At 40.7% G+C, this 12,712-nt stretch overlaps 1 protein-coding gene across 1 annotated transcript; it reads right to left on the bottom strand.

Moving 5' to 3' along the window:
- Positions 1-10,621: 10,621 nt before the first annotated feature.
- Positions 10,622-12,253, bottom strand: LOC116114374 (transcription factor bHLH91-like; the record flags this gene model as incomplete). Its single annotated transcript, XM_031400507.1, has 3 exons — positions 10,622-10,872; positions 10,958-11,374; positions 11,468-12,253. Coding segments are annotated over 3 exons (1,305 nt in total), but the record flags the coding sequence as incomplete, so codon positions are not given.
- Positions 12,254-12,712: the final 459 nt, after the last annotated feature.

Here is a 12,712-nt window from a genome sequence, read left to right as displayed (position 1 = left end):
CTCAATAAGCATGGGACAGGTGGCATCCGTGGATTGGATTTGGAATAATTCTGTTAGAGTGAGAGTTGGGTGTAAAATGGGTTGACAGAGAATATTTTTGGGGATTGAAAAAGAAGAAGGGAATTGGGTTGGGGAGGTATTGGCCCTCGAAGCCAGCTGATTCTCCTTCCTATTTTTTACTTCTTAATTTGTTCTTGGGAATCTGCTTATTGTCATTCACTATTCATTCTTCTTCTTGTACTTGTTAATCTTATGAGATTGTACTGGTACTTTCTAAATATTACTAATAATACAGAACAATTTCAAAATGTTTGGTTGAGTGTGCTTGTGTGTTGTGGCAGTGATTATGAATTCTAGAAATTGTAGTGCATGAGTGTTTTCTGCAGGTAGGAATAACAGAGGGGTTCTAACAAGTTGGTATCAGAGCGTAGTGACGATTGGGGAATGGTTGGAACAAGGATGGAACAAGGATGGAAAATAGATTAGATGTTGGGGAGAAAGACATGGGAACAATGAGAGATTGTTTGTTGGAAATCCAAGCTTGGATTAGAAGTAAGGATAAAGAAGAAGCTAGAAGTAGGGGTGGGATAAATAATCCGAAAATCGAGCCGAAAATTAGGTTTTTTTTTTTAAAAAAACTGGTTCGGTTTTCGGTTTGTAAAATACAAAAAACCGAAAAACAGGTTTGGTTTGAAAATATTTCAATCCGATTAACTGAAAACCAGTTTTTAAACCGATTTTACCCTAAATATAAAAGCAAAAGAAATTTTAACACTCCTCTCTATTTTCTCTTCACAGTTCGTCTTTCTCCTCCTCCAAATCTAAAGACTAAAGTCTCCATTCTCCACACTTCGTCACTTCCAAAGTTCCAGTTCGGCAGTTCCAGTCTTCCACAGTCTACACCCACCAAATTGATCCTCTTCTTCTTCAAACTCGCACCCTCCTCTTCTAGACATAAACCCAATCATCTCCTCAAGTTCCTCTACTCTCCTCTTCGATTCCGCCTTCTCCCTCTCTATTTCCTCAATCTTCGATCTCAAATTCGCCATCTCCTCATTCGCGGCGTCGATCTGTTGTAGCAGCCGCCTCTCCTCCACCTGCCACATGTTCTTGTGGGTAGCAAAGATCTCCACCACCCTCGCATTCGCCTTCGAGTCCTCCTTCCTCCGCAACTTCATCTGCCTCAACTGCTCCTCCGCCGTCACTAGCCGCGTTGAAAGCTCTGATCTGGCAATCTTTAGTTCTTCACAGTCCACAGATCACTCTCCAATCACGCCACCCTAAAGAGACTCCATCGTAAGCAGACCCACCCTGAAGAGACAGTCCACAACTTATTTTACTAATCTTGTTTTGCTTTCTGGGTTTGTTATTTTGTTAATCTTGTTTTGCTTTCTAGGTTTGTTTTAGTGTGCTTTATTTGTGTCTTTGTTTGTTTAAGTTTGTTGTACGAAAGTCAGGGTATCTTGGATGCTAGCTGAAGTTTATCTTTTCAGTTCTTTGAATTTGTTTCGTTAATTTTTCTTTGATTAATTGTTGGGATGATTGTTGATGGCAAGCAAATAGTAACTCAAAGTTACAACATTAGACTAAAATTAGATTATTAAGGGTTAATTGTTGGGATGATTGTTAAGGATTAAAGATCACTCTCCAATTTTTCTTTGATTAATTGTTGGGATGATTGTTGATGGCAAGCAAATAGTAACTCAAAGTTACAACATTAGACTAAAATCAGGTACACACTACTGCTTTTAGTGAACATTTCATATTATATGTTTAATGCCGACACTTATGAGATTATTCACAAAGAAGATTTACTGACAACAAAAGGTTAATTCTCATGTTTAAATTAAGAGGAAACTCAAGAATTTTCAAGCAACTGTATATCACCTCAACATATTGTTTGTAGAAAAATGTGTGAAAAGGAAGAAATTTGGCACTTAAATGAAACATTGAAGAATTTTAAGGATTAAAGATTAATTTAAAAACCGGTTTGAAAACCGATTAATCGGTAACCGAACCAAATATTCTATTCGATTTACGTTCGGTTTTTAACAGAAACCGGTCTGGTTTTCAGTTTGGATTTTCTCCAAACCAAAAAACTGGTTCGATTTTTGGTGTTGATAATCCGGTTCGGTTAACCAGATTAACCCACCCCTAGCTAGAAGAGCTGAAAGGGGTGGTTCGACAAAAACCCCGGTGAACACTACTAGCAACGGGAAGGAGGAGAATTGGGACCCTAACACAAATACGAACGACGAAAACGTAATAGCTAGCCGACGTCGTCCAGAATACGCTGGTCGGAAAATCGAGATGCCAGTATTCATCGGAAAGGATCCTTACGGGTGGTTGTTTAGAATGGAGCGGTACTTCAACGTGTATCATGTAGCAGAGGAGGAGAGGCTGAACACAGTGGCTATATGTATGGAGGGAGACGCAATAAACCGGTTTCAATGGATGGAAATCCACGCTCTAGTCACGTCTTGGCCAGCGTTTAAACTCCCTCTACTTTATCGGTTTGGAGGATCCCAAGGTGGTGGTCCACATGAAGCGTTGATAGGAATCCGACAGACTGGGACAGTGGAGGACTACCGCCGCAAGTTTGAAGCTCTGTCTGCGCCATTGAGAGATGAGAAAGAAGACTTGCTATGGGCTGCTTTTCTAAACGGGCTAAAACCAAAAATAAAAGCTGAAATTAGATTGGGCCAGCCCACTTCCATAATCCAGCTAATTGAATTGGCCCAGAAGATAGAAGAAAAAAATTAGGCCTTGGAAGAGTTAAAACATGGGTTAAACAAGGGTGTAAGGTCTAGTGTGGGTAGTGGAATTAATAGAATGAATTGGGACTATAGTGGTGGACCGGGTAAAAACTTTGGGCAGCAGGAAAATGGGTCAAAATTTTCACACAACTCTAACCCGCTGGTACCTTCAGGTAGCGTAAATTCAAACTCCATCCAACACCAAAATTTCTTTGCATAATCAGGCCGCCAATGGAACGAACAACCCAGCCATGTTACTCCAAATGATAGTCAACGTGGCAGCAACAGTTCCGTCTAACGCCTACTGAGCAGTTTAGTTTTCAGGAAAGATTTTCCTTTCAAACAGATCACAGAACTTGGGATCCAGAGGAAGAAGACGAGTGGGGTTTGTTTCAGGTGTGACGCAAAATTTTTTCCAGGCCATCGGTATGAGGACAAGCAGTTCCACATCATTTTGATTGAGGAGGACGAGAGTCAGGATGAGACAAATGACATTGGGGGAGATTTGAGTAAAACCGTGGATGAGCAACTACCAAATGACGCTGACCTCTCGATTAGTTCAGTGGTAGGAATCCCAAGTCCGAAAACTATGAAGGAAAAGGGTAAAATCAGAGGGGTTGAAGTGATAGTGTTGATTGACAGTGGAGCATCGCATAATTTTATTAGCAAGGGTGTGATCGAGGAGTTGGGATTACTAGTGATGCAAACGCAGACCTTCGGGGTACAAGTGGGTGACGGATATTGAGTGTGATGTGAGGGAGAATGTAGGGAGGTACAGTTAGACATCCAAGGAACTCTGATTATACAAAAAAAATTTCCATTTGAGATGAATAGTGCATATGTGGTTTTGGGTGTGGCATGGTTGGAAACTTTGAGGGAGACAACAGTGGATTGGAAAACACAGGTGATGAAGTTCATGCTAAGAGACAGAGTCGTGAAAATTTTGGGTGACCCTTCTCTAAGCAAGACTTTGATTTCATTAAAAGCTATGCTTTAGACAATCCAGCGCGAGGGACATGGGTATTTTGTGGAGTTTGGTAATTTACAGAAGCTAGGGGAATCACAAGTTGAAGAGGACAGCAGCATTTTACTAGTTTTGGTCCGGTATCAGCCAGTCCTTTTAAACATTCGGGCACATAGCTTCGCATGAGCTCGGCCTACCACCTTCAAACAGATGACCAATCGGAAGTGGTGAATCGATGTGTTGAAACGTACCTTCCTTGTTTTGTGAGTAGTCAGCCTCGCCCATGGCCTAAATGGATCTCTTGGGTTGAGTTCTGGTTTAATACGACATTCAATGGCTTCATAGGTATGACCCTTTTTAAAGCACTTTATGGCTGTGATCCTCCCACTCTTCTTAAATTTTCGGATCATGGATCACCTGTCGATGAAGTGAATTGTCAACTGCAAACTCGCAATGTCATCCTAGCTGAGTTACAGGAGAATCTCCTCAAGGCCCAAACCCGAATGAAACAGTATGCCAATGCAAAGAGAAGGGAAGTTCAACTAGAAGTGGGAGATTCAATTTACCTTAAGTTGCAACCCTACCGCCTTCGTTCTTTGGCTCGTCGATACAATGAGAAACTCAGCCCCCGCTTCTATGGCCCTTTTGAAGTTAAATAAAAGATTGGATCAGTGGCCTATCTTCTGGATCTGCCCCCTTCGACACACATCCATGATGTTTTCCATGTGTCACAACTCAAGAAAACAAAGTACCCATCGCCCACTGCCCAACCTTTTACAACAGCGCTGGACGAAGATCTGGTATTGCAAGTCGAACTCGAGGAGGTTTTACGCATATGAAAACTTTTGAATAGTACTTTGGAAGTCTTAATCAAATGGAAAGGCTTGCCCACATATGAGAACACATGGGAGGATTTCACCTCCATTGACAGCCAATTTCCTTTCTTCCACCTTGGGGACAAGGTGGCTCTCCTTGGGGAGGGTAATGATGAGACCCCGCTGGTGCACGTTTTCAGTAGAAGGAAAAAGAGTGGGCAAAGAGGATAAAATGTCACTTTTTCTACTCAATAAGCATGGGACAGGTGGCATCCGTGGATTGGATTTGGAATAATTCTGTTAGAGTGAGAGCTGGGCGTAAAAAGGGTTGATAGAGAATATTTTTGGGGATTGAAGAAGAAGAGGGGAATTGGGTTGGGGAGGTTCTGGCCCTCGAAGCCAGCTGATTGTCCTTCCTATTTTTTACTTCTTAATTTGTTCTTGGGAATCTGCTTATTTTCATTTACTATTCATTCTTCTTCTTATACTTGTTAATCTTGTGAGATTGTACTGGTACTTTCTGAATATTAATAGTAATACTAAACAATTTCAGAATGATTGGTTGAGTGTGCTTATGTGTTGTGGCAGTGATTATGAATTCTGGAAATTGTAGTGCATGAGCGTTTTCTACAGGTGGGAATAACAGAGGGGTTCTAACAGTTTTGAATATTAATAGTAATACAGTAGAGGTATTTCAGAAAGTCTAGTTGAGAGGATTTGTCTTGCGTTTGTTGTTGGGGTGATTAGGAATTCTGGGTATTTGGGGTGCATGTGTGGTTTTGCAGGTTGAGATAGAAGGAGGTTTCTATCAAAGTGGTATCAAAGCGTAGTAACGATCGGGGTATGGTTGGAACAAGGATGGAAAACAGATTAGATATTGTGGAGAAGGACATGGGAACGATGAGGGACTGTTTTCTGGAAATCCAAGCTTGGGTTAGATGCAAAGACGAGGAAGAAGCTAGGAGAGCTAAAAAGGGTGGGTCGACAGAAATACCGGTGAACTCGAAGCCAAACATAGAGGATGAAAATGAGGAACCTAACCCAAATACGAACAATGAAAACACAGTGAGTGGACGAAGTCGACCAGAATTTGCTAGCCAGAAATTCGAAATGCCTGTATTTAGGGGTGAGGATCCTTATGGGTGGTTATTTAGGATCTAACGATACTTTAATGTGTATCATGTGGTAGAGGAGGAACGATTGAACATGGTGGCGATGTGTATGGAGGGAGACGTGATAAATTGGTTTCAAGGATGGAAATCCATGCTCCAGTCGCATCATGGCCTGCGTTTAAACTCTCTTTACTTCATCGGTTTGGTGGATCCTAAGAGGGAGGACCATATGAGGCGTTGATGGGAATCCGATAGACTGGCTTTGTGGAAGATGTCCGCAGTAAGTTTGAAGCACTGTCTGCACCATTAAGAGATGAGAAAGAAGACATATTGTGGGCTGTTTTCCTGAATGGACTCAGGCCAGAAATTAAAGCTGAAGTCAGATTGGGCCTGCCCAATTCACTAATCCAACTAATTGAATTGGCCTAGAAAATAGAAGAGAAAAATTGGGCCTTGGATGAATTGAAGAATGGGCTAAGTAAAGGTGTAAAGCCCGAAGGGGTAAATGGAGTTAATAGAATGGCTTGGACTCATAATGGTGGGCCAGGTAAGAGTTTGCGGCATCATGAAAACGGGTCAAGGAATTCATATGTGTCTAACCCGATGACACCTTTAGGTAACGCAAATGCAAACGCAAACCAAAACCCAAATTTCAATGCGTAGACAGGCCGAAATTGGAACGATCGACATGTCCATGCTGTTTCGAGTGACAGCCAATGCAACAGCAATAGCTCTGTTCAACGACCACCGACCAGTTCGAATTGCAGGAAGGAGTTTCCTTTCAAACAAATGACAGAACTTGAGATTCAAAGAAAAAGGGCGCATGGGATATGTTTCTGGTGTGATGCGAAGTTCTTTCTAGGCCATCAATGTAGGGAAAAATAGTTCCACGTCATTCTAATTGATGAGGAGGATAACCAGGATGAGATGAACAACGATGGGGGTGAGTTGAGTGAATTTGTCGCAAAACAACTGCAAGATGATGTGGAGCTCTCGATTAGTTCTGTTGTGGGTATTTCAGGTCCAAAAACTATGAAAGTGAAGGGTAAAATCAGAGGGGTTGAAGTGATAGTGTTGATTGGTAGTGGAGCCTCACACAATTTTATTAGTAAGGGTGTGATAGAAAAATTGGGGATATCATTCATGCAAACGCAGACTTTCGGGATGACAGTTGGTGACTGTTATAGAGTGAAATGCGAGGGAGAATGTAGGGATATCCTGCCTTAAGCAAGACCCTAATTTCTTTAAAGGCTATGCTTAGGACGATCCAGCGCGAGGGACATGGGTATTTTGTTGAGTTTGGTAATTTACAGAAGCAAGTGAAGTTAGAATTTGAGAGGGACAACAGCATCTTACTAGTTCTGAATCAGTTTCAGTCAGTCTTTACTTCATTATTAGGATTACCATCGCCTAGAACCCAAGATCATTCCATTAGTCTCACTTCCGGATCCCAACCCCCAAACATTAGACCTTACCGCTATCCCTACTACCAAAAAAATGAAATAGAGAAACTGGTGGGCGAGATGTAAGCTTCCAGAATCATTAAACCCAGCCCAGTGTTAGTGATGAAAAAGAAAGACGATGGATGGAGATTCTGTGTTGATTATAGGGCTCTAAATAAGATAACGGTTTCGGATAAGTTTCCTATTCCAGTGGTGGATGAATTATTTGATGAGTTAGGAAGAGCTTCAATTTTTTCTAAGCTGGATTTGAAGTCGGGCTACCACCAAACTAGAGTGAAGAATGAGGATACCCACAAAACGGCATTTAGAACACACGAAGGGCATTATGAATTTTTAGTCATGCCTTTCGACTTGACCAATGCCCCAACCACTTTTCAAGCCTTTATGAATGACATATTTTGACCTTTCCTGCGACGGTTCATTTTGGTCTTTTTTGATGATATATTGGTTTATAGCCATACAAAAGAAGATCACATTCGACACTTGGAGATCACCCTTAGCACACTTGAAGAACACCAATTGGTTGCCAACAAAAAGAAATGTTTCTTTGGCTAACGAAAATTAGAATACTTGGGGCATGTCATTTCGGCAGATGGGGTGGCAGTTGATTCTTCCAAAATCGACAGTGTTTTGCAGTGGCCAGTTCCTAAAGATATCAGGGCATTATGTGGATTTCTTGGTTTGACTGGATACTATCGAAGGTTTGTCAAAGATTACGGGAAAATAGTCATTCTTCTTACATGTTTACTTAAGAAAGATGCATTTCAATGGAATCCTGAAGCCCAAAAAGCCTTTGATGAGCTTAAGTAGATCATGACATCAATACCAGTGTTGGATATGCCGGATTTTCCTAAAGAATTTATCATTGAGACGGATGCCTCAGGGAGTGGGTTAGGGGATGTTCTGATGCAGGAGGGTAAATCGTTAACTTTTTTGAGCAAAGGGTTATCCGCACAATCTAAGCTTAAATCAGTTTATGAATGCGAATTAATGGCTATTGTAATGGTGGTTCAAAAGTGGCGACATTACTTATTAGGGCAGTGATTCATCATTAGAATAGACCAACAAAGCTTACATTTCTTAACAGATCAGTGGCTACTTAGTGAAGACCAACAGATATGGGTTACTAAATTGATAGGCTTGAACTTTATCATCAAATATAAATCAGGGACAGAGAATCGGGTAGCTGATGCGTTATCTAGAAGAAGTGAACTAGTTGATTTTAATGGGCTGTCTGTGAGTTATTTTGTAGGGATTGAAGAACTGGAGAGTGCTATTCAACAAGATGACAACTTGCGTGGGATTGTCCAAAAGCTATTGTTGGATCCCAATGGTGATCCACCATTTAAATTAGTTGGGCACCATCTCTTGTATAATGGCCGGTTGATTTTACCAAAGAAAGGGGCTCACATTCAACTACTCCTACATGAGTTTCACTCGTCACCAGTTGGGGGCCACTTGGGTTTCTTTCACACTTATAAAAGGCTCAACAGTGTGGTGTATTGGGAGGGAATGAAACAAGATATCAAAGAGTATGTCGACTCTTGTTCGGTTTGTCAACAAAATAAGTACCAAGCCTTCAGTCCCATCGGCTTATTGCAACCTTTATCTATTCCTAATCAGGTGTGGGAAGACATCTCCATGGACTTCATCACCGGACTTTCGAAAGCAAATAGCATAGACACTATTTTGGTGGTGGTTGACCGATTGACTAAGTACAGCCATTTCTTGACTCTTAAACATCCCCACACGGCCATGGATGTCACTAACCTTTTCATTAAGGAGATTGTTCAGCTACATGGGTTTCCCCGATCGATTGTCTCTGATCACGATCGGATATTCATCAGTCACTTTTGGAGAGAATTGTTCAAACATTCGGGAATGCAGCTTCGAATGAGTTCGGCCTACCATCCTCAAATAGATGGTCAATCCGAAGTGGTGAATCGATGTGTAGAGACATCTACGCTGTTTTGTGAGTAGTCAGCCTCGTCAATGGCCTAAATGAATCTCTTGGGCCGATTTTTGGTTTAATGCAACATTCAATGGCTCCACAGGTATGACCCCTTTTAAAGTACTTTATGGTCACGATCCTCCAACTCTTCTTAAGTTTTTCGATCATGGGTCAACTGTCGATGAAGTGAACTGTCAATTGCAAGCTTGCAATGTCATCTTAGCTGAGTTACAGGAGAATCTCCTCAAAGCTCAAGGCCGAATGAAAAACAATGCCGATGCAAAGAGGAGGGAAGTTCAACTGGAAGTGGGGGATTCAGTTTACCTTAAGTTGCAACCCTACCATCTTCGCTCTTTAGCTCTAAATTGTACTTTGGAAGTCTTAATCAAATGGAAAGGCTTGCTCACTTATGAGAGCACTTGGGAGGAATTCACCTCTATTGATCTCCAATTTCCTTTATTCCACCTTGGGGATAAGGTAGCTCTCCTTGGGGAGGGTAATGATGAGACCCCTTTAGTGCACGTCTTTAGCAGAAAGAATAAGAGAATAGAGGATAAATAGCATTTTGCTGCGCATAAAGCAATGGACAGGTGGCATCTACAGATTGGGTTTAAAGAAATTCTATTAGAGTGGGATTTGTGCATAAAAAGGGTTGACAGGGAATGTTGGGGGATATTGAAAAAGTAAAAGAGAATTTGGGTTGGGGAGGTACTGGCCCTCGAAACCAGCTGGTTATCCTTGGTTATCTTTTTCCTTTATTTTCTCTTATTGTCAATTTACTTATTGTCAGTTGTTGTTCATTTTGTGGATTAAACTTTGTGTACTTTGTTGATGATTGAACTAGTGTTTGTTTTGAATATTAATAGTAATACAGTAGAGGTATTTCAGAAAGTCTGGTTGAGAGGATTTGTTTTGCTTTTGTCGTTGGGGTGATTGGGAATTCTGGGTATTTGGGGTGCGTGTGTGATTTTGCAGGTTGAGATAGAAGGAGGTTTCTATCAGAAACATACTGCACTGGGGGTGCTAAAATTAATCAGATGAAGTTGTGAAGATAATAATGAAAACAGTTGCCAGGAGGGCAGCCACAAGAATTCTGCCAGTCAAATTCTCCCGTCGTTTTGCATTCAAACCATCCATGCCTGTTTATCTAGAATAAACTCGATTAAGACTAAGAACAAATAAATCCTTAACAATCTAATAACGCCACACATCCATTGCCAGATATTCAACTTTCACTGCAAACTTCTTCGCTACATGGCCATGTTTACACAAAATCTTAAGCTAAGAATTTGAGAAGAGTCGGCCATTTACAACTTTTAATAGTTATGAGACGCCATTTATCTCAAATTTCATTTTCAACGTGATATATATATATGTACACTTGTTCAGCAATAATATAATCTGGAAATAACGAAAACTCTACCTTTCGATACATGATCAAACAAAAACAAAAACTGAGTATATCCAAGATTAATCAAAAAAGAAGAAAAAAACAATAATACTTAGAAATTTGAGTTAATAGTGCACGAGAAATGAGCAGTTATCTTAGACAGTTCATTGGTGTTATAGAAAGTAACTTCAAAATCATGAAGTCTGGAACTTGAAAATAACCATCCTCCGATCAATTTTAAATGTTAAGTACTACCAGTCTATGACATTCAAGAAAGCAAAACATCCTAATATCCAGTAGAATCAGATCTCGTTTAATCCTAATAGCTACTTGTGGGTGGAACAGCTGCATATTCTCTGTCCATAGCCTCAATGACCTTATTGGCTATGGCGCCAGCGTAAAGTGAAGATCCTTCATATATCTGCAAAATTAGAAATAAATATAAATCTCTCAGAAATTACTCCATGGAGAAGATGGGTTTGTAAAGAAGAGTAATCCACATCCACCTTTGTGTTGAACAGAAAGCTATAGTAATCACCAATATGGCCACCGGCAACATGGTGGAGATCCAACTTAAGCTCGTCAAGAACTTTGGAAGCAAACAAGCAGCAGTCGATCTTTTTTCTCTGAAAGAGTTTGATGGTTACTTCATCATCAATGATACGAACATCAACCTCGGTATCCTTGGATTTTCTCTGAAGCCAGGAACTCCTCAAAGAACCAATATAGGATTGCTCGGGATCACCAAGAGGCCTTATGTTACAATTCTTAACATCCTCAGCAGCATCGTCTTCTGTCTTGTGCCTCTTGCTTCTCTCTCTAACACATCTTTTTCTCTCTGCCAGTAATTTGATCTCGTTAACTGTTCTAAGAAGCTCTTTGATGTACTCAATAGCATCTCCCACAATTGAGGCTCTATCGGACTTTGTTATATATGTGTAAAATTGTTATATTAGCAGCTGGTATGATATAATATAAACATTACAATGAAATTAAAGAGAAGCAGAAACGTGTACCTTGGTAGGGCTAGGAACCATATTCCTCAAGGCCTCGAACTTATCATTCCACTGTTCTCTCCTTTGCCGCTCTGTAGTAAAGGGCTTTTTCTTCTTGCCAGTGTCACTCCTAACAATACAAGCCATGTCCCTTGTGAATTCCAGCATCCCTCCATCCCCATCTTGGTAAGCCGTTACTCCACTTGAGTCTCTCTCATCCCCAAACAAAGAACTAGCACCACCTCTTGAGGCTGGCAAGCTGTACCCTTGGGGTATAGATTGGAATAATTCACTGAACAAAGGAGGTTGTGGAGGCAGGTTGAGATGAAATAACGGATCATACAAAACGGATGTGCTATGTGAGGCTGGGAGGTCTTTGATAAAGCCCAAATGAGTAGTGTCATGGTTTGAGTTTGCAAAGGAGATGGATGAATTTGGAAGCAAAGAGGAACTGGGCAAGTGAAAGAGATTGAGAAGGTCAGGTGTTTGGGGTAATGAATTTATATTGAAGCTCCTATGACCATTTTGTTCTGGGTCATCTTGATTAAAGCCTCTATCACCGGTGTTCCAGTTGGCGTAATCACATGAAAGAAGCTGATTTGGGTCGTCAACCACTTGTTGCATCATATGGATATTGTTATCGCAGTTTTCCACATTGAAAGCCAGATGCTTTTGAAGCTCTAGTTCCATAGCGGAAACAGCTGCATCTTCTTGGTGATTGTGGTGATGATAAGAAAGTTCGTCAACAGAGAGGTCCATATTCTCTTCAAACTGCTTCTGGACAGCTTGAGGAAACCCAGAACGAAACCCAGAACCTGCACCCTCTGCAGTGAAGTTATTGGGATCGAAGCACCCTGGTTCCTCATACATTTTAGAATGGTTAATCTCTGCATCAGTCAACATGAGAAAAACAATACAGGTAATTAATAAATTTCACCAAAAAAAAAAAAAAAAAACTGTTAATCTAATTTCAGGGAAATGCATGTTGATAACACAGATAAAGGTTGAATTTTGATTTCTGTTCCTAGTTATAACGATGTTTTTACTGACTAGCCACGGCAATTGCGCCCACCAAAGCAACTAAAAGTGAGTCCGTTGATATATGAATACCAATTTGTTGACTATTACTTATCAAATCTTCCTCAATAATCTGATTGGATAGGGTACAGACTAGGAAATTAACCCATCCCCAATAGTCCAAAGATGAAAATGAAAATCTTTAGAGTGGTCTGAACCATTCATGAACATTACAGCAAATATGATTAA

This window comes from Pistacia vera, unplaced genomic scaffold (genome assembly GCF_008641045.1).
Source record: "Pistacia vera cultivar Batoury unplaced genomic scaffold, PisVer_v2 Contig71, whole genome shotgun sequence".
Classification (NCBI taxonomy): Eukaryota; Viridiplantae; Streptophyta; class Magnoliopsida; order Sapindales; family Anacardiaceae; genus Pistacia; species Pistacia vera.
This window is presented reverse-complemented; position numbering and strand designations above follow the sequence as displayed.